General features: G+C 46.5%; 1 protein-coding gene across 1 annotated transcript in view; it reads left to right on the forward strand.

The window, feature by feature from the left end:
- LARS1 (leucyl-tRNA synthetase 1) overlaps window positions 1–27,680 on the forward strand; it is an 860,995-nt gene that overhangs the window by 69,130 nt on the left and 764,185 nt on the right. Inside the window, exon 6 of the mRNA XM_069652446.1 lies at window positions 336–497. Coding sequence (XP_069508547.1) covers window positions 336–497 — 162 coding nt within the window. The remainder of the gene's footprint in view (window positions 1–335; window positions 498–27,680) is intronic.

A 27,680-nucleotide genomic window follows, 5' to 3' on the forward strand; every position in this document is an offset into this window, starting at 1 on the left:
CCTTAGAGCAACATAATATAAAAAGTCCCTTTTCAGTGCTAAATCTGAGTTCCTGATTAAGAAAATTGAGGGGTCTATAAATCAACCAAGGGAACTCTTCTCAACTATTGTCACTTTCGCGAAACCAAAATGTGTATTTGCAGCTATGGAACCCTCTTCGAGCCAGGCCAATGTTTTTACAGTCCATACATATGTAACTAATGGATCTGGAAGTAGGGTTCCATTTCGGTTATTAAATGTATGAAATTGTTGAAGTTTGTTGTGATGTTTTAGCAAAATGTACACTGGTTCCTATTCAAATAACTTTATATTCTTTCTGGGTTTTTTCTTGTCAGAGCAAAGCTGCTGCCAAGGCCGGATCTTCCAAGTATCAATGGGGAATCATGCAGTCTCTTGGCCTGTCTGACGAAGAGATTGTGAACTTTTCGGAGGCTGAACACTGGCTGGGCTACTTTCCACCTCTGGCAATCCAGGATCTCAAGGGCATGGGACTGAAGGTATTGATTACATGCATGCAATGCATTTGTTTAGTTGAGCGTGTTTGAACGTCTATTCGCCAATCTTTTTATTATCAAGACAGAGGATCATAGATAAGCATGCTACCTACCCCCAACAGCAACCTGCATTTTGGGGATCTGTAATCCCACCTCAGCAACAGCCAGCACAAGAATTTATCCAATTGATAATTTGTATAGAAGTCGCTTTTTCCCCTGTCTTCGGCCTGAGGATTGTATGGGATGGAAGTCTTTGTAGAAGGCAGGGGTAATGCTATGATAATGCAGCACTTACCGTCTTTTAATGCTGGATAATATGTGCAGTTTGGGTTGTGGACATTATTATAGTAAGCATAGGCATAGTAGAAAGACTTCCGTTCATCTTAAAGTTGGCTTCTCGGAACCCCAAATCAGAGTAGGTTCTGAAAAACCACTCACCATTTTAATGCAGACCTACTGAGAATACGCTGCAACTGTGTGCAGTCTAATAAGGAGTTAGACGAGTGAGCACACTCAAGGGGGCAAACGGGCCATCCTCCTAAAGGAAACGTACAATGGGATATCTTTGGAGTAATCTGATCTGGAGTCCTAGGGGACTCCTAGGTACACAGACACCTGATTACATCACCACTGAGGCTCTCGTTGGAGGCTCATTGGGGAATAAGAGGTTTGTGAAGCATGAGAGAATCCTAAAACGGCAGGTGACTCTGAGTCACAGTTACGGACTTGCATTCTAACACGAGGCATTAAGAGCCAGATTTTACTTTTCAGGGTCTCTCAGACTTCCACTACCAAAGCACTGCAGAGTGCCCCTTTCAGACCTTTTGTAGGCAATTGTTTGCTTTTAATTGGTGCCACGGGTGTGCCCACATCTGAGCCTTAGAATCCAGTTCACTGCTCAACAGATTCTTGAGAAATCCATCAAACTCCTCAGCAGGTTTGTCAGCCTGGATAACCAGACCCACAGATTTCTCATATTGGCTTTGTTTTCCAAAGACCCCATTATATACTTGTATCTGGGCTTTATATAGCACAATCCTAGGAGGGAAGCAACAAGAGTACTGCTTTACACTTGAAAGATTGTCGAGGCTGCACAATTTTGGATGTCAATGAAAGTACTATGCTATGTGGATTCCAATTCGATAACTGCGCTGATGCTCTGCAACACTTGTCATCGCTTGCTATCATTCGGGAGCTACCCTCCATTTTAACATTCATGAATGATGCCAATCGTTTTGAGGTTGCTATCCAGAGACTAGTCTCCCCATCTAATAGTCTCAGTGTGGTCCTTTTCTGAGGTTATCCTTTGCGATTGGTGAATGCTGCCGTTAGCCAAAATGGTTTCTATGTCCTCTAGATGTGTCCTCTTGGCCATGTATCCCACTTAGCACTAAATCGTTTAAGTACACAGTTAAAACAGCCATTCTTTTCTATAAGTGATTGGCATATTGCTGCTTTCACACACTTATGCCCAAGGACGTATTCCCCTTCAACACCAGTCACTTCTACCTGTCCTTTCTCCCCCGGCTGCAGCAGGTGTCACCTCCTGTCCTCTGGCCCCAGCAGGAATGAGCAGCACTGGTTCACTGCGCTAGAATTTGCAAAGCCTCCCTTCCCATATCCCACATGCCATGGGCTCACATGCATTTGTTTTCTCAATGTTTCCGTAGCTGGCATTCCCAGCATCAGAGTGACAGCAGTACCTTTTCAGGCCCCATTATACTTTCTTACCCTGCAATCCCCTGTTGTTTCCCATGCATGTGTGCACAAACCTTGCAAGTCCTGATGAGTCGTTGAAGACATCCTGCATTGGTTTGAAGTACAAAATCACCCTTTTCTCTACTTTGTAAGTCACCTTATGTTTTGCCGTGCCCTGACTATATTACCCCAGTGAGTTCCGTTCAGAGTTCACTGGTAACGTGACTCTTCTATGTATGTGGCCTTTTTGTGATCTTTATGGTCCTATTGATGGGGAAAATTGCCATGGTGCCCCGTAGTCTCACAAGGCCAACAACCTGGCTCAGTCTGTTGTTCCTTTTGGTGGCAGTGTACTTTAAAGTAGGGGCTGCGACAACTGTGGCTAATTTAGCTCACAGTAAGCCTTTTTTCTTCCTGGTGGCTTCCAAAATGGAGCCTCATTTGTTTGGGAGCCCCCCAGAGCTTGGCAACTGTAGGTTGTTGCCCTTGGATGTACGGTCATTTCTAATGTTAGCTTTGGCCAGGAGATCATATGGGGGCTGAGTGAGGGTGCCAGTGTATGCTTGATAGGGATGGCTGTTTGGGATTCCTCTGTAATCCACATGCCCTGGGATTTTCCGTAAAGAAGAGAAAGTGGTGTGGACCACCAGTAGTGATAGCAGTAGCCCTACCAGTAGTAAGCCTGGCTGCCAAAACTCTGAATGGTGCATGATTGGTGCATGATTGGTGATGATAGGTTTACAGTCCGATTTTAAACCCAAGTTAGGGATATGAGCTGCCACTCTGCTGAATACCTTGTTGGATTCTGGGATTTGATCCCAAATCGTCAAGAGTGGGGACTTGCATGAGCAGAATGACAGAAGCTCTGCAGCTGCACCTCTGGACCCCCAAATGCTGAATCCCTGCCTCTGACAACCACAATAAGCCTTGTAGGCCTTTTTGTGGTCATTCACCTTACACGACATGTTAGTGCGGCTTGAACTAGGAGCACTGCATCCTGCTGGTGTTGCTGTGTGTGTTGAGCGATCAGAAATGAGAAACTGACACAAAGTTGTAATGTTTTCAACATTGGCCATTTAATTAAAATAAAAGGGTATGGAAAAAGGCCTCTATTCCTATCCAAATGAGTTTCCCTACCAATGAAAACAAAACTAGGGAACAGCCTGTGTCTCGCCATCCAACTTAAGCAAACAGTCGCCCTCACACTTAAAATGAAATAAAAAACGTGCAAGGTAAATGCCTCTGTTTTAAACGTAGACAAATAAGTGCTAAAACTAATGGCCTGATTCACAGAAGCGTTTTATAATGTAAAAACCCCATTGCTAGGGAGAATTCTTAGAAATGTGCTAATTTACCTTAGAGACCCCCAGCACTTTTGCTGGACTTTTTATTTTTAACCTGGAGAGAGTGAGACCCTTTTTCCCACTCTCATGTATTTTTCTGTGATTTCGACTCTGTGTTTCTTGTGACTTTGGAGTCTGACAAACTCCATAGGCATCATGTTTGTATTGTGACACCCATCACCTTCAGTGCAGTGGCACAGGGAAGTCTCTTGGATTTCCAAAAGGTTTACATCTTCTATTGGATAAACTACTGTTTACAAGAGCAGTAAAGTGAAATTGACTTTACTTACATTTTGTAACTTTCTAGACCCAGCACACACTATCTTACCATAGGGTGCTGGAGGGTTTACTTAGTATCCCCCTTGTCTAGTTTCTCATGTAACATTTATATGGTACCCTTTCTACAATTAATGGCTGTTGGCAGTGGTTTAGTTTTTACTACCATTGTGTGTTTTTTCTGCGATGCCCATTTTGTCAAAATGGTCCCGGTATTCTTTTATTGCCATTTCTTGCTAGAAAGGTCCTTCTTGAGATTGACTCTGCGCGCCAAACCAGGTTTGGTCCCTTTGTTCATTTTGTATTGGGTGGGATTCATGAGTGAAGCCCGCCTCTGGCTCCAGTATGTCTGGCAGGGGCAGGAAGTGAGGGAGGTGCTCGAAACTCCCTGTCTTGGCAGTGAAAAGCTGGAACGCGCTTCCCATTACTCTAAGAGCAGAACCCTTTTACCACCTGTTTAGAAAATACATTAAACTTTGGCTACTAGCGCAAGAACTCGGCTAACTCCTATACACTGCACCATTGTACAGCTTTCTTCGTCATTGCAAAAATGTTTTTCCTATTGTCTGTGTATATATGTAAACTGTGAACACGTTACCTTGTGCTTATGCCTTCCTTTCCTCTTCCTCTTTTCAATTTGCAAATGTATTTATGTAACCATGTAAAATGTAATTGTGTAACTTCAAGCCAAGCGCCCAGATGCCTGAGGGCTCGGAGCACTCTACAGATAAATAAACTAAACTAAACAGGGAAGTCTCTTAGATTTCCCAAAGGTTTAAATACTTTCTCTTGGATAAACTACTGTTTCCAAGAGCAGTGAAGTGAAATTGACTTTACTTACATTTTGTAACTTTCTAGACCCAGCACACCCTATCTTACCATAGGGTGCTGTAGGGGTTACTTAGTATCTCCATTGTCTAGTTTCTCATGTTATGGTACCCGTTCTACAATTAATGGCTGGTGGCAGTGGTTTGGTTTTTACTACCATTGTGTGTTTTTACTGCGGGCTGCAATTGCAGCCTTGGGTGCCTATTTTGTCAAAATGGCCCGGTCTTTTTTTTGTGGCCATTTCTTGCTAGAAAGAACCTTCTTGAGATTTACTCTGCACGCCAAACCAGCTTTGGTCCCTTTGTTCGTTTTGTATTTGGCGGGATTCATGAGGAAAGGCCGCCTCTGGCTCCAGTATTTCTGGCAGAGGCAGGAAGTAAGGGAGGTGCCCGAAACTCCCTTTGCTTAATCCCCTTGGTTACAGGAATGCACCCAAAGGTGATTGGCTGTCTGTCCGGCAAGGACAGCCACCCTGCTGTGTGATTGACAGCTAGCCTGGAATTAATGGGAGAAAGCTGCATAAAAGGCAAGGCATTTTGGCTGGGAAGGCAGAGTCGACCACTGGACCAAGGAATCCGAAGAACAACTTGGAAGAGATGCCTGCTGCAACTCGTGGACCATTGGTTTGCCCGGTGAAGCCCTGCTGCTGTGCTGAAGCCCCCGAATTTGCCTCGACTAGAGAAGCCCGGCAAGGATGACTTCTCCCCTTGAGTTGGTGGGACCAATCAACTCCAAAGTGACCGTTTGGACATCCTCTTGGAGCCGGCTGTACTTCCACTGCTGCTGCTGCTGGAACCGAAGTGCCAGGGAGAGGAACACCCAACGGAGTGCATCACTTTTAAGTCGGACCCAAGCTTGTGGAAGATCCTGCGGACTCCCAGTAAGCAGGACTGACCAAGCCTGAGCCACCTCTACATAGTGCTGGACCCCAGATGTGAGGAAAGTCCAGAGTGGTATCCGAGAGACCGCAGTGGTGCTATTTGCTGAGTACAGAGGAGCTGAAAATGCGAATTGCAGCTGAATAGAAATTTGTCCTTTTATGCCACTGACCGTCCCATTGCAGTGTAAGAGTCCCTAGAATTCCTGCCTCTTGTCCCCACGACTGAGGCCCAGGAACAACAGGATCTACAGAGTTGTACAGGAACAGAAACCAGCTGGAACCATTTCTTCTAACCAAAGGTACTGTAAAATTTGAGAGGACTTCTCTTGTTGTTGTAACCTTACTTGATCTCAGTGAAGACTGGTCTTGGTTGCTTCTGTAGAGTTGCTTGCATCTTGTATCTCTCACAAGTCTCTCAGCTTGTGGCCCTACATTGACTCTACTTTTCCTTCTACAGCATTGTGCAAGACTTTTATTCACTTAAAAGAAGTGCTTCAATTCACCTAGACAATTGCTCAATTGACATTGGCTGGCCTGACTCCCGGAATAACTCTTCTTTCCTCTGACATTGTGTTTTACCTTTCCTCCCAGCAAGGGGTTAATTTACTTTGCCTTGGTGGTTCAAAAGTACTTACCTGCTTCAGAATAATTGTGATCTTTTTTTTATTCTATAACCCTTTTCTTTGCCACACTTCTCAGTATTGCTCTAAATGCAACAGTGATATATTAATGTCCACAGTGTCCTAACCATTTAAGTCACCTGAGGGTCTAGGAAATGTCTGTGTGCCACCCCAAATGGGTATTTGCTGGTTTAGAGAAACTAAGAGGGTGTATTTTGGAGTGCATTTGTGTCTTACTTGTATATTGCCCCTTCTGAGGAAGGCTTATTCAAACTGACGGTTAAATAAATTGATAATTGTTTACTCAAGAAATCTTGAGTGTAAGTGTTTATGTGGATACTTGTCACTGTGAATCTCAGTGTAACTCCCCTACTGCTCACATTGACGCCTCTTCGGGTAAGCCTGGCTGCTCAGACACACTACCAACCTGTGTAGTACAGACTTATACCAAAGGTTGGGTTCCTATTGCCCGGAGGTCAAGGTTGTAGTAGTGCACTCAAAGGATACTCAAAGGATACTCAAAGGATACTGCTCCAAATCTTGCCACCCATTGAAAAACTTTCTGTGAATCTGGGCCTAAGTATATAGATCAAAACAGAACAATCCTTGGATCTAGGGGATAGTTCCCTTCCCCTGAATTGGTTCCCTGAATTGCGAAGTGTCCCGCAAAGTGGACAGTGTGCAGGCTGGGGTGGTCTGATTTCTCTTGTTGTTCTGGCTGGTGGAGCAGTAGCCAACTCGCCAGTGCTGTCTTTTTAGTGCCCTTTTTTGATGCAAAGTGGACAATCTGCAGTCCGTGGGCTCACGGTACGGCTTGAGGGGTTAGTCCCTTCCTGCTCTTAGAGGCTTGGACCTGCTTTACGCCGAGGATTGCTCACTGGCGGAGTCTGCATCACCTGGTGAGTGTTCTCTCTGGGCACCCGCTTGGTAAGAAGACGCATTGTCTGGAGTGTGTTGCAGTGATCACTGATGGGCATCCGGGCCCCGCCCCTGCCAATTTCGAACTTCATACGTGGAGAGAAAAAGGTTGATTTAGCCCCGCCCCCATCTTTTTGAGAATTATCTCCAGAAAGCCTGGTAGATTGCAAGTTGGGTAAGCCTCTCACATATTCATTTGTTTGCTTCTTTCCCGTTAATTGCTGCCAATGGCACCTCTATGGCCTGACTTTACTAATCTGGACATGGCGTGATTGGGGTGCTGGCAGCAGCCCCAGAGTGGGTGTGAAAATTCACTGCAGTCTGTGCTAAAATAACTGTGTACAGGGGCGCTACCAGTATTACATCATTGGTATGCCAGCAAGCTCTGAATGCTGTTCACTGCCAAGTGGGTCACAGGTCACATCTAATAATCAAGCGACTATCAGCAAACCAGAAAAAAAGAAATCGCTAAAAAACGCAGGGGGAACTGGGTTTGGAAGGCTTGATAGCATCTGTAAGCGGCCTGAAGGGCAACAGAAACAAAGTACAAAATAAAATCACAGAATACCTAAAACTCACAACGAATAGCAATATGTCTCTTGATCCTCCCATCCCCCCCCTGTGGAGACCCATAATCCTGAGAATAATGCTGACTCTTCTGGTTTATCTCCTATAGATAACAACTCGCTGCTGAAGCTAGTGTTGGGATTACAGGGGGAACCTCCGACACAAGCAGAAATAAAATTATGCAGCGAGCTTAGCTCGGGACCTATATCATCAGCAGAAGGTGGTCCGTGGGATTTGTGGGATGACAACAAGCCATCAAGAATTTCCGTATTATAGGTCTTTGTTTTGCTTTATCTAGGCCATGTGGGGAGACCTCGTACCCCACCCGGTCCTAGGTAAAATCAGTTATTGGACTCAGATAGACAATGGGTCTCATTCTAAGTCCGGCGGTAGCTGTGCCGGTAAAACCGACAGGCTGCCACCTGACTTGCAAATTATTCCTGCGCTTGGCTTCCCGGAATTACCGGGGTATTACGACCCCGGCATTCCGGGAAGTCGGGCGCTGGAAATATGGTATTCCCGATTCCCATTTGAGTCCCATAGGACTCAATGGGAATGAGGAAGACGGTAGCACCGGCACCATTCTTAATGGTGGCGGTGCTACCGTCAAAGTCTGTGAGCGGGTGCCTTTCCGTCTGCCAGGTCAGACTTGGCAGGCGGGAGGGCATCCGGCCTGCAAACTTGTATTCTGCCGGTGCGGTAACAACGGTGCCGGGAAGCCTACCGGCACTCGTTACCGGACCGGCAGGGTTGTAATTGGGCCCAATGAATTACATATAAAACGCTGGTTATGATGATAATAGAAATGGCTTGTTATAGGCCCTTTATTCACGCGTAACATACATGAAGAAAAAATAAACACACAGTCAGTTATACATAAACATAGAAAAAACGCATCACAGTCAGGTTAGTTGCAGAAGACACCTTCATCTCGGCCCCCTCAACACTGCCTAGTCCCAGAGCAGGTAGGCAAAGAGATCAATGGTCTGTAGTGGAGCATCCTCCCTCTCAGTGAGACTGAATCACCCGGGGTCTAGGTTCTAACTGCTTTCCCAAGAGGGATACCTCTTCTCTTTAAGGGGCTACTTTCGATCCCTGCCCCTCCTGGGTTACCAGACCGCCCTCAGCCAAAGAGCAGACAATAAGCCAGAGGAGCAAAGAGTGGAATATTACAGCTAGAAGTGGAAAAAAAAACCAACTTCTCTCCTTGATTTCGTTCCCAGCACCCCTTATCACTCACCTGCAGAGCGCTCCGGCTCCCTTTGTAACTTGTCCTTCGGCAGACAATACAACAACTATTCTCCACGGTTCGTCCATCTGACATCAATATGTGACCTTGGCCCTCATTACAACCCCGGCACTAAACCATGGCGCTATTAGCACCATGGTTGGTGCCGGTGTTGTGATGAGTCCGCCATGGTGAAATGGGGAAATACCGCCCCATTCCAAGGTTGGCGGGGCGGTATTTCCCCATTTCACCATGGCCCTTCCCCATTCCCATTTTCGCCCCAAAGGGCTCAATGGGACTGGGGAAGGCGCTAAGTACGGTACCGCAAATTGCGGTACCGTAATTAGCACCGAGGTCCCTTTGCGGCACCCTACTTTAACGGCTGGTAAAACCAGCCGTTAAGGTTGGGTCCCGCAAAGGGACCTCGTAATCAGGCGTTAAGGGTTTAACGGCGCACACACCTTTTACGGCGCCGTTAAACCCTTAACACCAGGGTCGTAATGACCCCCCTTGTCTTTGCTGCAGAAATACATTTTTTTTTCTTGCTGAGCCCATGAAAATGTAGGCTTTCATTGCTGTTTCATTGCGGTAAATGGAAGTGAATGTCCAATATGGCTGTGCATCGGCGCCATGTTTTCTGTCTCATTTACACACACGCACTACAGTCTTCAAGGGGAAGGGGAGAATACTGCATCTTGTCTGATGGATTCACCACCTCCCCCTGACAGCTGTCTCCTCCCATGCGATCCTCCCTCATATAGCTGCCCTCAGCCAGGATCAGATAGCGACTCCCGTCCCCTGGCCACATGGGAGGAGGTCACTGGCAGGGAATTAGTGATGACTCCACTGGACTCATAGGACAATGGTTCAGTCCTACCGGATTGCTGAACGCCAGTTGTGTGTCCTTTTGCAGTTCGCTGCAGCTGGGACTGGTGACCCCCACTTCGAGATTTTTCTTCTGCTTTATTTCTATGACCCAAATATATCATTCTGCTTGGCATAAGGGATGTGTTCTAAATTAGTTCCTCACTCTCCAAGTAGTAGACTGGCAGGAGCAGTCAAGGCAATCCTTCAGAAGAAGTAAACTAGTTTAAAGGTATAGTAAATAGATTTGAGTACCACACATTCAAATAGATTGTGACCTCTAACGTATTGCACATCTTTGACGTGTAATGTCCACAGCTGTGCTGCTTCGGAAATGTATCGGCAAAGGGCGTCCTGCGTCGATGGCATCGGGTCGATGTCCCTCGAAGGCCTCCGTCTAGGGTGACGTCATTGGATGTTATAAGTAGGACGCACAACGCCCATATCCTCAGTTCCGTTTTTTTCGCATACGTGTTTGCTGCGTGAACTCGTTATCAACTCGATAATGTCTTCTTCTTACACCCCCTCCGACCCCGTGGTCGGGCTTTAAAACGTGCAGGGACTGTAAGTCCAAGATGTCCATCACGGACCTGCACCGTATCTGCTTGTGGTGTCTGGATGAGAGCCATGACACCGACGACTGCTCCAAGTGCCAGTCGTTGACTGCCAAGGCCTTGCGGGAGCGTAAGGGGAAGTTGCATGTAGGTGGGTATCCAAACCCCGTAAATACAAGAAATCTGGTCTTTCCACCAACGACTCGAGGGGTAACTCTCCCCGTCGGAAGGAGTCCAGGGGATCTCGGTCCCAGAGAGGTTCTCGCCACTCGTCCTTCTTGTCGAGGCACTCCCAGAAACAGCGGCATCACTGTTTACCTTCCCCGTCCTCGTTGGATGATGGCTCCACAAGGAAAGTGGTTTGTCCCACTAAATCCTCTACTCCGGAGGAGTGGGAGGCATTCAGGGAGAAAATGTTGGAGATTTTTCAATCTCAGGGCACTGCCCCGTCCACGCCTTCAGTTGAAGCCGGTGGGGAGCGGATTCAGGTCTCAGTATGACATTCGCGCCTTCGGGCCCGGGCGGTCGGCGCGTTAAGCATCGGGAACCGTTGAGGTCCCATTCAGACAAGGCTCTGGTAGATAGCCAGAGACGTGCCAGATCCAGGTCATGGTCCTCGTCCCTGGCGAGACCTTCGAAGCCTAGGAAGGTGTCGACCTTGTCAGCGCCGTGCCCGTCGAGTGCGGCTGTCGGGGCTTTGCCCTTGACCAGGCCCTCAGAGCCCTCAGAGCCCTCAGCGCCATTGTTGACGCCGTTGTCGCCATCAGGGCCTACAGGTCTGAATTTGACGGTGAAGGTCCCTAGAGCTGTGGATCCCCCGAGAAAGGCTTCTCCTAAGACTGTGCGCGCCCCTGTGTACTCCAGGTCTACTCCTGTACCTAGGAGGGAGTTCTTTCACACTCTACAAAATATTTGAGGATGAGGAGAGGTCTGATGTGGAGTTGGAGCCTTTTGGTGCTCCTGGTGACACTCCTGCAGCTCCTGAGATGGTCTTTTCGGAGGACAGTCAGCTGGAGGATCTGAGTCAATCTTTACATTATGCCAGTGGCCTGGATACATCTCCTGAGATGGAGTTTGGCAGGCCTGAGCCTGGGGATCATGCTGAATCCTCCTATAGGAGGTTGATGCCAAGGGTTACAGAGTACCTGGGGTGGTCTGGCCCTCAAGTTGAATTCGATCAGGATGACCCGATTGACATTTTAGATCGGGGTCCGTCCACTGACCCATGTTACCTTTTCACAAGGCTTTACAGAAAAGGGTGACTGCTACTTGGAACACCCTGGAGTCTCTTCCGGTGGTGAATAAGTTGCTGACTAAGAAATACCGCCCACCCAGTACCGACCCCAGCTACCTAGCCACACACCTCACTCCTGAGAGTTTGGTGGTTCAGGCGGCCATGGTCACCTCGAGGTAGGCGGCGTACCCTACCATCCCTCCAGATAGGACGACAAGCGCTTCGATGGATGGGCACGCAAGGTATTTTCGGCTGGGAGTATGGCCCTTAAATCGGCCAACTCCACCTGTGCCTTGGCCAAATATTCGCACACTCTGTGGAATTGTCTCTCTGTTGACAGGGAACATTCCCAAAGGGGAGGAAAAGGATGGGTTGCTTGCTATTGTACAGGATGGCAAGGATGCCATGTGTGAATCCCTTCAGTCAGGGTTGGACACAGCAGATGGTGTCAGCCGGTCCATGGCTGCGAGCACTGTGATTGATACGCAGGCTTGCATGGTTGCGGAAGTCGGGCTTTGCACCGGACGTGCAGGCCTGTCTTCTCAAGATGCCCTTTGACGGCTCTCATCTGTTTGGCAGCAAGGCTGACTAGAGCCTTGAGAGGTTGCAGACCTTCAAAGCAGCTGCAACATCTTTGGGCGCAGCTGTGCGCCAACTGCCGCCTTTTCATCCTAGGGGACAGTAGTGGAGGGGCTCCTTTCGTTACTGCTCCTCTTTTGGTAGAGCGAAGGGAGAGGCCAGTCAAAGGGGACATCGTAAAACTACCTGTGGTGGACGGGGAAAAGGTGCCAAAACCGCTCAGGGAGATGCCTCTTTGTCTTCAGGCGCTGCAGAAGCCGCTCCAAAACCACTAGGAGGCCAGGTCCCATTGTTCGCCAGTTGGGAGCAGACGGTCTCAGCATCTCGAAGAATGGCAAGCCATTATTTCAGATGCGTGGGTTCTGGAAACAATAGCCCACGGCTACTGCCTACCCTTCCTAAATCGGCCTCGCCACAATCCACTGGGGAAACTCTCTTTGAATATTCCAGATCCGCTCCTTGTGCAGGAAATCTTGACCCTGCTGGAGAAAGGCGCTATAGAACTGGTGCCGGTGGCGGAGAGGAACAAGGGCTGGTATGCCCCATATTTTTTGATTCCCAAAAAAGACAGGGGACTGAGACCCATCTTGTACTTGCGTCGCTTGAACAAGTTCCTCAGGAAGTACAAGTTCAAGATGGTCACTCTTTCTTATGTCCTTCAGGCCCTTCGACTTCAGGATTGGTTGGTGTCTTTGGACCTACAGGATGCTTATTTTAATGTGCCGGTCCATCCAAAGCACAGAAAATCCCAGAGGTTCACCGTTGGCAGCTCGCATTTTCAGTTTCGGGTCCTGCCATTCGGATTGACCTCCGCCTCGAGGGTCTTCACCAAGCTCATGGTGGTGGTGGCAGCAACGTATCTCAGGAGAGTGGGGTTCACGTCTACCCCTACCTGGACAACTGGCTGATCAGGGCGCGTTCTCCCGAACAAGCCTTGGATCATCTGTCTCACCTGCCACTCCCTTCACAAGCTGGGCTTCCCCCTCATTTTCAAGAAGTTGCATGTGACACCTTCCCAATAGCTCCAGTACATCGGGGCTGTGTTGGACACATCCTTGGGGAAGTGCTCACCACCCAGGGTGAGGGCTCATCACATTGTCCAGATGGTCGACAAATTTCAACATGCCCAGAGTCTCCCGGCTTTCGAATTCTTACGGTTTCCCGGCATCATGGCATCCTGCTTTTTTTTTTTGGTGCCGGAGGCCACACTGTGCATTAGATCCCTTCAATGGGCCCTCAGGACGCAGTGGTCCCAATACTCAGGCAAGATGTCGGATCTCCTTCCGATTCCGCTCAAGGTCTCATGGGATCTTCTGTGGTGCGCCAGTGAAGGGAATCTGATGAAGGGAGAGCTGTTTTGGCAACCATGGCCGGACGTGACGGTAGTGACGGATGCTTCCCTCACAGGATGGGGGCTCACGCCAAAGAGCTGACCGCCAGCGGTCGTTGGTCTCCATTGGAGTCCAGACTTCACATACATTTTTTGGAGCTGAGAGCCATCAAGCTAGCCCTGGAGGCTTTTCTGCCATTTGTGCACAGGAAGAGTGTCCTGATCATGACAGACAACACAGTGGCCATGCATTACCTCAACAAAAAAGGGGGGGGTAGGGTCATTCCCGTTGTGCAGAGAGGCAATGCAGCTCTGGTCTGGGCAATACAGCAGGGAATCTCACTCTCGGCAGTTCATCTGGCCAGAGAGGAGAATGCAGCGGCGGATGCTCTGAGCAGGCAGAGCGCAGTCTCCAAAGAGTGGGAGTTGGCTCAGGAAGTCCTTCAGGAGATCTTTGCCCTTTGGGGACCCCCTCAAGTGTATCTGTTCGTGACTGGTGCCAACCGGAAGTACGACACATATTGCTCAAGGGAATTTCCACCGAGAGGAGCTTTAGGCGACACGTTCGTCGTGGATTGGTCATTCCCACTTCTGTATGCGTTTCCTCCGGTCCCCGTCATTCTTCAAGTTCTAAGGAAGTTGCGCAGGTTCAGGCCCTGCATGATCCTAATTGCTCCAGATTGGGCCAGGAGATTGTGGTACCCGAACCTTCTAGAAATGTCCATCTGTCCTCCAGGCCGTCTTCCCCACAGCAAGGATCTTCGGTCTCTCTCACGCACGTGGGGGAGGGTGTCAGGGGTTTTCCATCCAGAGGTCAAGACTCTCAACCTTCACGCTTGGTTTCTGAAAGGTTGAGATCTAGGGATTGGGACCTCCCAGATGACATGATGGAGGTGTTGCTTTCGGGCAGGCGGCCGGCAACCAAAACCCTGTACTGTTGGTGTAAATCTTGCGACTGGTGCAGAGGACACAATGTCGATCCTTTTCAGCGTTCCATTCTGATGGTTCTTGCTTTCTTTGGCCCACAAGGGTCTTCAAGTGGGTACCATTAAAGGTTACCTGGCAGTGCTGTCTATTTTCAAGTGCTCGTCTAAAGAATGTTCTTATTTTAAGATTCCTTTGATTGCCCAGTTTCTAAAAGGGCTCACAAATGTGTTCCTGCCATGCCCTTTTCAGGTGCCAGTTTGGGATCTGAATCTGGTCTTGAAATTCTTGATGAGTGCTCCGTTTGAACCTTTGCACTCTTGTCCTTTGAGACTGTTGACCTTCAAGACAGTTTTCTTTATTGCAGTTACATCTGCTCCCAGAGTGAGCGAGTTGCAGGCACTTTCGTCTAATCCACCCTTTACTGTGTTCCACAGGGATAGGGTTGTACTGAGGGTAGGTCCTTCCTTTCTACCTAAGGTTGTGTCAGAGTATCATTTGAGCCAGAAGGTGGTACTTTCTGCTTTCTATCCTCTTCCTCATCCGGGTATGGAAGAGGAGAGACTCCATATGTTGGACCCTAGGAGAGCTTTGAGCTTTTATATTTCTAGGATGTCCAGGGTCAGAGTGGATGACCAACTTTTTGTGGGATACACTGGACACTGATTGGGCCAGGCTGTTACCAAACAGACCTTGTCTAGGTGGATTATCCTCACCATTGCTGAATACTACAAATTGGCTGGCAAGGACTCTCCCCTGGTGCGAGTTCTGTCCACCAGGGGCGTTGCTACATCCACAGCCCTACAACGGGGAGTTCCTGTTATATTTGTGATGCTGCAACATGGTCTTCCATCCACACCTTTGTCAAGCATTACTCCCTGGATACTTTCCATGGTCAAGATATGGCCTTTGGTAAAGCAGTGCTCCATTCTGCCATCTGATTCGATTTATCCAAATTCTTCTCCCTCCTCCGTTCATGGATACTGCTTTGGGAGTCTGTCAAAGATGTGGAATACATTGGAGGACACAATCCATTCGAAGAACAAGTTACTTACCAACTGGTAACGTTCTTTCGACTGGATGTTCCTCCAACGTATTCCACATCGCCCTCCCAGCCTACCCCTCAGAAGAATTTCCCATGCTATTGCAGCTTACGTTCCCACAAGGCTATGTGCAGTCATGATTGCTTGGTGTGCGGTTATGGCACACGTTGTGGAGGGAAAAAACATGAACTGAGGCTACGGGTGCCGTGCGTCCTACTTATAACATCCGATGACTTCACCCTCGACGGAGGCCTTCGAGGGACATCGACCTGACTCCATCGATGCAGGACGCCCCCTGCCGAAAAATGTCTGAAGAAGCACAGCTGTGGACATTACATGTCAAAGATGTGGAATGCGTTGGAGGAACATCCAGTCGAAAGAACGTTACCAGTTGGTAAGTAACTTGTTCATCTGTTTGGTATACACTTTATATCTGTGAAAATGTATTCTTAAAATAAATGCAAAATATACAAGAAAGGACATATTTAAAAATAACTTTTTAGAAAATTGATATAAATTTTAAAAAGGTGGTCTCGGTGGATTTGAGTTCAGAGAAGTCCAACTGAACTTTTTGTAAGTCACACAGGAGTTAGGAACACTATTATTCCACAAGTCTTGGGGTGCATTAAAACAATGGACCAATGTTGTACTTTGGAGGTAAGTAAAGAGTAGTCACGTGGGGCCCCAAAAGCAGGAGCCAAAAACGATCAGAACCCCCCCCCCCTGCCTCTGAGTCCACCCAGTTCAAGAATTGCTTTTCCCAATCTCCTAGATGGAAGGATTGCTGAGGTGAGTAGTGGGTACCCAGTCATTTTACTGAAAATAAAACAGCAAGTTTCACCGAAAGTCAAAATACTGGAACAAAACCTAAATGTGTAATTAAATATGTATATGGTAGTGGGGTCAGGGGTTAAAATAGGTGGGGTTGGGGTGGGGTAAAAATGATAGAAAAACATGGGGCTTGATGGGGGGGACCCCCCAAATAAAACGATTTTTAAAAATTCAGTATTTTTTTGGTATTTTGGCCACTCTGGAATTTACAACTCTGATTTTACCTTTGGTAAAATCAAATATAACGGAGTAGTAACATCACCAGCAACAAAAAATACAATTTTGTTCTGTATGGAGGCCCATCAACCACTGAAGAATGAGACAAACTTTCACGTTTGAATGAGGGGGATCTCCAACAGTAAAACCGGACAAAGAAACACAATCCAAGATGGTCCAGTAAAGAGCCTGCAGAGTGGAGCCGCTGGCGCAGCAATAAGGATGGTCATCACTTGTTAGGTCGTATACTCTGTCTGTGGGAGTCATTTTTGTGTCTCTCCATACCTTATTTCTGGAGTCATACTAACTTGTATAGGCATCTGTAATTTACTTTTGAAAAACACTGCATCTTGTGTGCAGTGTTGTTGGGAGTACTTTAGGCTTCCCTTTGTATTTTATTTTATTTTCCTTTTGAGAACTAATGTTCACAAGGGTATTGGAATACTTTTAATCCTTACCTTTCTTTTTGTGAGATTAACACATACCACCCTATGTGGAGAGCTGAGGGGTTACACTGTATGCCCTTTCTCACTCCTGCTGTAACATTTCTGTTGCAGTGACAAGCATACCTAAATGGCTGGTGGCAGTGGACGTGTTATACTGACTTTTGTGTCATTTTTACTCGCAAGCTGTGTTCACAGCTGCAGTAATGCACAGAAGGGTCACCATTGAGCCAAAATGGTGACTGTATTTTTTTTTCGCCATTTCTTGTGTTCTTGTTCGTTCTTGGTCCTTCTGCTGTGCTGGGTGTGGGAGGCCCTGGTTTGATTTTTGTTTTCGGCAGGAATCCTTTGTGAAGCCTGCTGAGGCTTCAGAGTGTCTGTGAAGTAAGGAAACGAGGCAGGAGTCCGAAACTCTGCACTTCTTTGTCTTCTGGCATGCCTGCTTGGAACCAATTCCAACTGGGAGGCTGGCTGTCCTGCAAGGACAGCCACCCTCAAGTTTGAATGTAGCATGAGTGCTAATTGGCTGGGTTCCTAGAAAAATGGCTCGGATCCTGAGGCTGAAGATAAGCCGACCACCGGAACTGAATCTGATAAGGAAGAAGAGATGACCTCTGTAACTACTTCCAGCGAACGGAGATGCTTGCTGAGTGACCGCTACTGTGCCGACTCCTTCTTCCATGTGACCGAGGAGCTCCGAAGAGGATGTCTCCTTCCCTTGGACTGGTGGGACCAATCAGTCTTGAGACGACCTGCATTTTTGAGCCATCCCACAACAAGCTGTGACCTTTCTGGGCTGCAATCCGCCAATACCCTGGGACCACGAGCTTGAGTGCTGTGCATCGTCTTCCGAAGAAGGAATCTTCCTTGACTCTTTCCGGACCTCGAGAGGCAAGATTCCACTCCTTGAAGTCCCCTCACCAGAATGCTGGACCGAGGTGAGGTGAATCGTTAAGACAACTGTTCTTCATCTGGCGTCCTGGGAAAAGCGCCAAAATTAGTGCTGTGAGAAGCATTGAAGAATCGATTGCTGCTGCAAAATCCCTTCCAGTGTACTTTCTTTTGTTTGAAGGCCAAAAATTCAGTGACCGCGTCCTGTAGCTGCTGCATCGTGAGGTTGTCCGCCTGCATCTTCTTCACTGCTGAGGTACTGGGAGACTCGTGGTAGTACTTTCCCGGAGTCATTCTGCTGCTCCTGCATGGCTAAGGTGGTGATTCGTACGTTTTGGAGTTTGCCCATACACGTTCTCCCAGGCCTACCGCTGGTGCGCATTCAGGGAGCCTTCTATGAAGTGCCTGAACCCTTTTACCCACAAACAACGGTCCTTACTTGCTACAGAAGAATTCCACAGTAACGTGACTTTTTTCTACAGCTTGTGCTTTGCCTTTATGACCTCCAATCTGACTCTGAAAGAGACTCAGAAATGTATAGGGAAGGACATTACTAAAGCCTAGGCTCTGTGAAAAGATTGCTAAGTAAACTACCTTGTGTTGGTGTTGTCTGTCCTAAGGGTTTGTTTGTTTATTGTGTTTATATAGCGCTTTACGCCAAAGCGCTTTACATTATAACAACAAGGATACAATAACAGTAGAAGCAATTACAAAATATGAATCAAACCAGTAATACAGTAAGTAGAACCAGTAATACAGTAAGTAGAACAATTTGCCAGTGAAGATAAACGAGAGAGGAGGGGGTGGAGAAGGGGGAGGAAGTGGGAAACGGGAAGAGAAATGAGCTGAGGACGAGAGAGGAAGAGAGGGGACTTAAGAGGAATGTAGCAGGGAGAGAGAGGTAAGAAGAGGAGGGTAAAAGGGAGGAGAGGGGAAGGTGAAAAGGAGGGGATAAGAGTGTCAGGGAGGGGAGTGGAGAAGAAGAAGATTTCAAGGAGACACAAAAGGAGGAATAGGTGGGGATGTAATGGATAGAGAGAGGAAGGGAGTTCCAGTGGAGTGCGGCAAGGAGCTGAAAGGAGCGAAAACGAGAGGAGGCAATTAAAAAGTTGGTACTCCCCTTTGAATTGCATATTTCCATTTTGAAAAGTAATTGCCAAGTTCTTGCTTACCTTTTGAATTGTGTCTACCATTCTAAAAAGTAACTACAAAGTTTACTACAAAATGTTTTTTAATTACCTTGAATTTAATACTGCCATTCTATGTCTTTTTACACTGTGGTTTACTTAACTGAAGTCTTGTATTGGTTTTGCATTGTGTTTGCTAAATTTGATGGTGCTTACCTTTCTGAAGATTGCTCTTTACCTGTGTGTGTATACATATATATATGTAATAAACCAGTATGTTTATAGAACTCCAGAGTGTATGTGTTTCTTTGGACCATATGTATGCAACAAGTAGTTCTTTGTACCTTCCTGCAGCCCTCTCTCCCTCCTAAAATAAGCCTGGCTGCTCTGCCATTGCTACACCTACCTTGAGTGGTACAGGCCTGTATTAGAAGTTGGAGTTCTTGTTTTTAAATATATTTATTTATTGAAATGTTGAAGTTAATAGAATCAACAAGAACTGGCAGGTAAACAAATGTATAACAATCACAAACATAGTAACAACAGTAAGCCATCATCTACATGTATATATGCGAAAAAGGGACGGTGGAGATGAGCGGAAGGGAAGCGGGAATAAAAGAAAAGAAAGGGGAAAAGAAGTAGGAAGATGAGGATGATGGAGAGAGTAAAGAGAAGGGGAGTTTATATATTTTTTCCTTGACCTGGTAAATTACTCTTTCCCTGCATGAAATAATCCATAAATCACGTAGCAAGTCTTTTACAGAGGGCCTGAGGTTGTTCTTCCAGCATTTTAAAATATGCTTCTTGGCCACTATCAGGGTGCTGTAGGCCCAAAAGCGTAAACAACAAATGAAGCCCGATCGGAAACAACCCCAACCCACACAATAAAGCATTACAAGGGAACGCAAAACCCATTATGAGGTCCACACGTTGAAGGACATCCTCCATGAAGGACTTGATTTTAGAACATGACCAGAATGTATGCAGTAAAGTCCCCGCATCCGATTTACGTTTCCAACGGGTGCCATACTGAACCAGTTTGCACATTTTCATTCTCCAGGGGGACGAATAAATACAGTGCAAAATCCATTGCTGAGTATATCTCTGTTCCAAATCTCATTTAAATCGGTACGGACTAGTATACATAAGTTTCCATTCAACATCTGTGATCTCATACCCCATTTCAAAACACCAAACAGCCCTCCCATGATCAGAAGCATTATTTACGTCCGTAGGAGTGAGAAGTTTGTATAAAGTGAGGCAGAAAGAGTAGTGTCCCCAGCCAGATGTAAATCAGGAGGGACGTCATGTAAAGAGGCATTCAGGCGTGAAAACAAAGTTTCAAAAACAGTACAAGGAGTACGATAACGACAAACCTTTGAACTATTGAATTTATATTTAAACCGTAGGAATTCGAAGGTGAGCATAGAAACACTGTCATGGACTGTTCCCAATCTCCAAATACCAGCAGCTTGCCAAGTGGAGCAAGAAAGGGTACGTTTGTCAAGGCGTATAGCCAGTTTTTTTCACAGTGAGGACTCCAGACTCAAAAGATACTTCACCACCAAACTCGCAACTTATCTTCCAGTCTTTCAGAACGTGTCTAACGAAAGGCAGTGTCTGATCAATAACCAGCTTCTTATCCGGGCGGTCTGCTTAGTATGGTTAAGAAGTTGGAGTTCTGCATTGCCAAGTAGAGTGCCTTATAAAGTCCTAAAGGTGGACTTTAGAAAAGACTACCAAACACTACTGCACAGCCAGGTAGCAAGCTTAGCAACACGTGATCCTGACCTCAGAGGAGCGGCCCTAGATGCCAGTTGTGGTCGGGCAGACCCTGATGCCCAGCTGTGGTCGGTCAGACCCCTTGTAGTGTAGGCCTGGGAATGGCACCTTAGTGACAGCATATTTGGAAATGCAGCAATAGTGACTCTTAGGCTTAAAGGACATTGGTTGTGGTGCAGCAGGACACACCACTTGAGGTCTCTACACAAGGAGGACGGTACAAGGTCCAACTGCACAAATCCTTGGTCAAATAAAAGGGCCAACCGTGTCATCGGCCATGCTGAGATGACAGGAGGATGTGGTCGATGGTTCCAGAGGTCAATCAGCATAGGTGAGTCATGAGAAAGCAAGAGCCACAGAAAATGCCTTCTAAAGAAAGGATCCCCTTAAAAATAGGGGTTGGGGAAATCCTACCTTTCCCGGACATAAGAGGGGTTTCCCCTCCCTCAACAAAACTAAGGAACGTCTGTGTCAGGATGTCTAAAGCAAAAAGGGTTCTCCGTCTTGTGACAAAATCCTAAACTGACCCCCACTCACTAAACTCAATATAATGTGAAATGGGGAATGGCTATTGGCTGAACGCCTGCAGCTTCCTTGCAAGGTTTCAAACAAAGTAAAAGAAAAATGTATAAAGTTCAGCTAGAGAAGGGCCTTCCTTTCCCCTAGAGTCTTACTGGGTATTTAAAGTGTCACTTCTCATATATTCCACTATCCCAAAGGGGATGGCTCTGAGTTTTCTCAGTTTATACAACTCTTGACAGTTCTTTCTCTGGACCCCTGATGCCTTTTTCAGAAAGGGGTACGTTTCTCTTTTGGTCCACAATTCCAAAAGGGTGTGTTTCTTCCCCTGTTTTCTCAGCACCTACTGGGGGTAGTGGGGACTCTGCCCCGTTTCTCCAATCCCTGATTTACTCTCCTGTCAGGGTTTTATTTTGCTACTTGGGTGCGGTTCTCAGACGCGCTGTATGCCTGGTTTACTCTCCTGCCAGGGCTTTTTGAGTCCTCTCAATACTAGAGTGCAAATCCCAGGTTAACACTCTTCATTAGCATTTTGTATCCAGGTAATTCTAACTTTCTTTTGTCGGGCCACCAACACTTCTCCAACTGTGTTAAATGTCCCAATTCCCTTGTGTGGCTTTTTGCTCTTTACTAACGGCACGCAGCGCCCGCCCTGAAGCGTCCCAGTATCCTTCTCTGGGTTTAGCGGTCTTCTCTGATACCATCAGCGCCCCTCGCGTCTCACGGTTTCCTCCGCTGACGGTCTGATGTCTGTCTCAGCGGCTTCTCGGATCCCGCCTGACTGACCTCCTCGCTCGGCAGCTCCTGCTGCTCGGGATGTCAGTGCAGCGACCACTCTTCCACCGGTTTTCCTTGGACACTGTCCTCATCTTTGCTCCGGTCTGCAGCTCGCTTACCTCCTGTGTCACAACCAGCATCGGGTGGGTGGACACTCTTGTTCTGTATTCCATATTTGAATGTCCCGGCACCTGTTAACATCTTCCAATGACTAGAACACAGCCTTAGTTTGCCGCTTCTAGTTCACTCCATCCCTCTTCCTTGTCTCTGTGTTATTAAAGGGATGCGGATGTACCTAAATCACAGCACTTAGTGCCTTAGTGTTAAAAGGGTGGTGATATATGTAAGTCCCAGCACTTGTTAACATCCTCCAACTTCTAGTGATCTTAATTCCTCCATCTCTTTCTCGTCTCTGCATTAAAGGGGGAGGTGTGCATATAAGGTTGATGACCAGTAAACAGAGATTCTTTATCCACCTTACAATATGCCATACAAGAATGGGGAGGTGAAGGAGTGTTGTTGGGTCCTAATGAACGGGGGGATACCATGTTTGACCTAGCGGGTCTGTCCCACTCACATGAGGGTTGTCTCCACTGATGTGGTCCTCCCTCAGATAGCCTACCCCATGGTCAGTATCAGATAGCTTCTGCCTTTCCCTGGCCACATGAGGAGAGACCTTCCCTGGGAATGAAGTGACGACATTGCTAGATTTGTCACAATACACATAGATTTGTGGGTATTATCCCGGACGAACTGCAGGGATGTGGATTCAAAAGGGATCCTAGACTGGCAGTCCCTGCACATCACTTGGGTGTTAGGGGGAATTTTGCACAGCCCTCTGTTGAGGGTTATTAGGAAAGATTTCTCGTTTAGCAACTTTCCCTCCATAGTTCTATGGACAACAAACCTTTTATTTTTTAACCTCTCCTGACTTTTTACAGATATGTGAAGCCTTCTGCTTCACTCCCCTGGCCTTTTGCTAATTTTGTTATGGAGAAACTGATCAGTCATTAAGACTATCACTACTGGGAAACTGTGTCCCTTTTGACTTCTACGCTTTCGTAACTTTTTTACATTGCACAGAGCATCTTACCATACAGTGCGATAGGGATACTTTTGTATTGCCCTGGCAATTTACAGTTGGGATTTTTTGTTACTATTATATGTACTGTAAGGGTGCAGACGTACGAGACTGAAACACAGGTGGCTTGATAGGTTCTATAGACTTTTATTACCAAATGAAAAGGAAAACCTGCCTGTCCCCATCTCTTTAAGAAGGGTTTACCTACCTCATCTAAACACTAAGGGTTCTGTCAGGATGTACGTCTAAATTAAATAGTCCACCATCTTGTGTCAAAACCCATATCCGTCCCTTACACTCTTGACTAAACTAAGGAAAGTGTTGATCTTCTTGGTCCAGAAGAATGGCTCCCTTGTTCTGGACGGGCAATCAAAAGTTAGTTCCAGGACTTTGGCTTGGCCTTGTTTGTACCAATTTTCCCCTTAGGCCAACCTGTTAAGGTTCATAACATAATGTTCGCAATGATCCTCTTGAGGGATTCTTTGAGGTAGAAGAAAACACCAGGGGGAAATGCTCCCTTTTCCACTAGTTTCTTCAGCGTTTCTTGTAGCACCAATCATGAGTAATTCACAACACCAGGAGACTTTTCCAGGCCCAGTGTCACTGTTCCACACACTAGGGGGAATGTCTCACTTCCTCTGGCCTTTCTCATGCACTCTGTTGTAAGCCTCTCTAGTGGCTTGAATAGGCATACCTGGTACACTTCCCAGTCAGGTACTGCCACGAGGTAGATGCACAGTTGGAAAAACTCCTACTCATTCAGCTGCGGGTCCCCGACCCAGTCTCTTTCACTCTGTTTGACTTCTTCTATACACAGTTTACTAACCTGCCAGGTATAGTACCTACCCGAACTTGCTGATATGTTAGTTCTGGGTCGCAGGTCCTCTTTAAATAGTTTCTTGTGCTTCCTCTGTGGACCTGGGCACCCCGTACCTTTTAATAGGAGCTCCTTTTCTCTTTGTCGGTTTTGGTCTTCACTGAGGCTTCCAAAGTCTGTCTCTCTCTCTCTCTCTCTCTCCCTCTCTCTTATTCTCTCCCTCTCTTATTCTCTCTCTCTCTCTCTCTCTCTCTCATTCTCTCTCTCATTCTCTCTCTCATTCTCTCTCTCTCTCTCTCTCTCTCTCTCTCTCTCTCTGGTTCTTCAGTTGTGCTGCCTCCCGTGGCTCTGCAGAACTTCACTGAAGCCGGGCTGCGAGTCTCATAGCTCAACTGCATGTTTCGTCTGGTTCTCGCGCCTGGACTCTTTTATTCTTCTGTTCTCGGTCTGCTTGTGCACATTGGACCAGAGGGGGACGCCGCAGTTCCTCTGAGGGTGTCCCGGTCAGCATCTTCTGCTTCTCTGATTGAGGTATGGATGCTTTTCTCGTGGCACCTCCAAGGAGGGTCAGACAACTAAGGCAGTCCTTTCTCCACCTTTAAACAGGTGGTCATTCGAAAGCTAGAACGTTCAATCCAGTTCTGATATGAATCATGTTAGCTCTGCGTCTCCTCCTTGTCCCTGTACTTTGCAATGGGTATTCAGCGGAGTCAGTCCTACTCTTCCTCGTCACAGTAATTGAGTCTTCACTGATTTTACAAACATAGAAAAGAGAGGATCCTTGATTAGAGAAAGTTACTGGAGGAGTTGGGAAAGAGGTGTGTGGATGTTGGGAATACTACGTCTGCCCATGTCGTCCTCCCTGTATCCCACTGGGGGAATCCCTCATCATGAGATCCTCCTGCTGAGTACCACCCCCAGGGGGGCTATCGGGTAGCAGCCTCACCTTCTGGCCTCATGCAAAGAGTGTCGGTCCTGGGCAAAGGGACAATATCACAGGATTTTTTTTTTTGTTTTATTATACTTGTCTACAATCAAAAGAAATTTTTTTGATTTTTACAAGAAGTCAGGTCCCATATCTCAGATATGAATGTTAATGTCAAAATCTCAGATGTAAATGTCAAAACTGTTAAATTGCAGAACAGATAAGGACCATTGGAAAATAAAGGAGAAGAAGAAGAAAAAGAAAACAGTGCAACTTAAGGAGAGAAAGGATGAAATGTTGAACTACATCGTGGAGGTTTTGTTAAATGGGACCAAGTGCGGACCCACGCTCTGATGCTCGCTTAAGAGCTGCCTCCAAAATGTTTACAGCCGCGGTTGCCCATTTAGTTTTTTCGCCTGCAGTCTGCACCACCATGTATCTTCTTCTCGGAGTGACGCATCATGCATTAATGGTGACAAAAAAACTTCACGCAAATATGCTGTTTCTGCACAGTCTAAAAGTAAATGCTTTACAGTTTCCTCTTCTTGAGACTCTGGGCATAGTCTGCATGTTTTTATGCTAGATTTTGATCGGATGGCTTTAATTTCCTGGGTTAGCATGAGATTTAGCCTCAGTTTCATGAAATTCTTTCGTAGGCTTTTGTCAGGGAATTTTATACAGTAATTCAGAGGTCTATTCAGCTTGTTAGTAGTTGGCGGCAAGTGGGCAAGTAATTTATTTGCTGTTGCTGCTTCGCATGTTTGTATCCAGTCCTCCTGAGCTATTTTTCTCTTTAGCTTTACAGGATTGTGGATTAGATCTTCTGATGTACAAGCCAAATTAGCCAGAATTTCCTGTAGTTCTTGCTCCCATTTCTTCAGGGCGATGCAGTGGCCTTGGATAAGTTCCTTCTGAATAGCTTTGAATAGAGGTAAAGCATCAGGAGAAGTTATTTTACACAGGAGTCTCATTTGGCTTTGCTTGACTGACGCTTTCATCGATAGGAGGCCCAGTTCACGCCTGATAGCTGAGATAGATGTTGATTTTGGAAGGCCCAGTACTGCCTTCCACAAAAAGCCCTCCAATTTCGGCCATAACGAGTCTTGGATGTTTAGTGCTGAGTCCATTGCGTAGATCATTGATGGGACCACCTTTTGTTTATAAAATTGTATCGCCGGTAGGAGAGAAAATTTTCCGTATTTCCGGTCAACAAGTTTGGTCTGAGCGGTTAATGATTTTATTTTCAGCCACAAGGCTAAACGTGTGGCTTTTTCTGACCGCGTTGCGTCGAACATTATTCCTAAGTATTTTATACTAGGAACTGTTTCAATCTTCTTGTTGTTCAGGAACCAGCGGTCATTGCTACGTGTAGATGAACCAGTTTTCCCCAAGATCAGAATCTTAGATTTGGCGATGTTTATTTCCAAATCATTCTCCTCAACGTATTTGGCCAGGTTGTTAATTTGACGCTGGAGCCCAATTTGTGTCTGATCCATAAGGATTAGGTCATCCGCGTAGAGTAGTCTAGGTATTGCAATGTTTCCTACTTTTGGTGGAAAGACTCTTAACGACGTTTGGGTGTGTTGGAAGTCACCCAGAAATGCTATAAAGAGGGCTGGAGCAAGCGGGCATCCCTGCTTCACGCCTCGTTCCGATGGAAATTGCGCTGATAGCAGGCCTTGTTTATTGAGACGGACTCTCAGCTTTGTGTTCGTATGAAGAGCGATCATCGGTCCTAGGATTTCTTCCGGGCAATTCCAGTTCGATAATTTTGACCAGAGCTTCCGTCGCCCAATTCTGTCAAAAGCCTGCGTCAGATCAACGAACGCTATGAATACTTTCGGTGCACCGTTCTTCACATTTTCTTTTATGATGTTTAATATCATAATGTTTATACTTGTACTCGCGTTTTTCACAAAGCCTGTTTGAAGTTCGTCGAGGCATGGTGCGGTTCTTGCCCACCCGTGAAAGCGCGAGAGCAGAAGAGTTGCGAAAATCTTGCCCATGATGTCTAGCAGGGCTATTGGTCTATAATTCGCTGGATTGTCTCTACTTCCCTTTTTAAAGATGGGCACTATAAGTGCTTCTGTCCATGTTCTGGGGATCTGTTTCTTTACCTGGCATTCGTTGAAGATTTTAGATATTAAAAGGGACCATTCTTTGGGATGTTGCTTTAAGTCCATATTTGTTAAGCCATCGGGGCCCGGTGCCCTAGATGTTTTCAGCTTGAGAATTGTGTTCAAAATTTCGTCTCGATCTGCAAGATCTGCCCATGTGGTCATTATCGGAAAAGCAGAAGGTTCTGATGATTCAGGCAGAGATGCAAATTGAGCAGAAAAGAAGGACGTCCAGGTCAATTCTGGTATAACATTAGATAGTTGGTTAGCTTTCTCATTGCTTTTGTTTTTAATCAGTGCCCAGAAATCTTTCGATTTTTTGGTCATCAAGGTTTTAAGCATTTTTTCGGCATCATTCTGATACATTACTCCTTTATGATGTTTCAGCCATGCTTTGTATGATTTTGCGGCGGCTATGGCAGTTTCTTTTTGCTTGTTATTGTCTGAGACTCTGGCCATACGCTTCAATTTACGGAGTTCTCTTCTTCTTAGTACTAATTGAAAATCATATTCGTGGGATCTGTTATCATTAAATGAGTTTTGGAATCTTTGCTTTTTCCTGTATTTCACAAGTAACGGCAGGTAGTTTGGTCTGGTTTGCGAGGAAGTATTGTTGTCATCTACCTCGTCAAATTTCCGAGCAATATCTATGATATTTGCTGCTGAGAGTTGTATTCGCGAAAAGTTGCTTGAAACCTCCAAATCGAATGGATAGAAATCTTTTGGAGTCCATACTGACTTCAGTGTCATAGATAGCAGATTGTGATCACTAGC

Source organism: Ambystoma mexicanum, chromosome 3p (genome assembly GCF_040938575.1).
Source record: "Ambystoma mexicanum isolate Mex_15411 chromosome 3p, UKY_AmexF1_1, whole genome shotgun sequence".
NCBI classification, from domain to species: Eukaryota; Metazoa; Chordata; class Amphibia; order Caudata; family Ambystomatidae; genus Ambystoma; species Ambystoma mexicanum.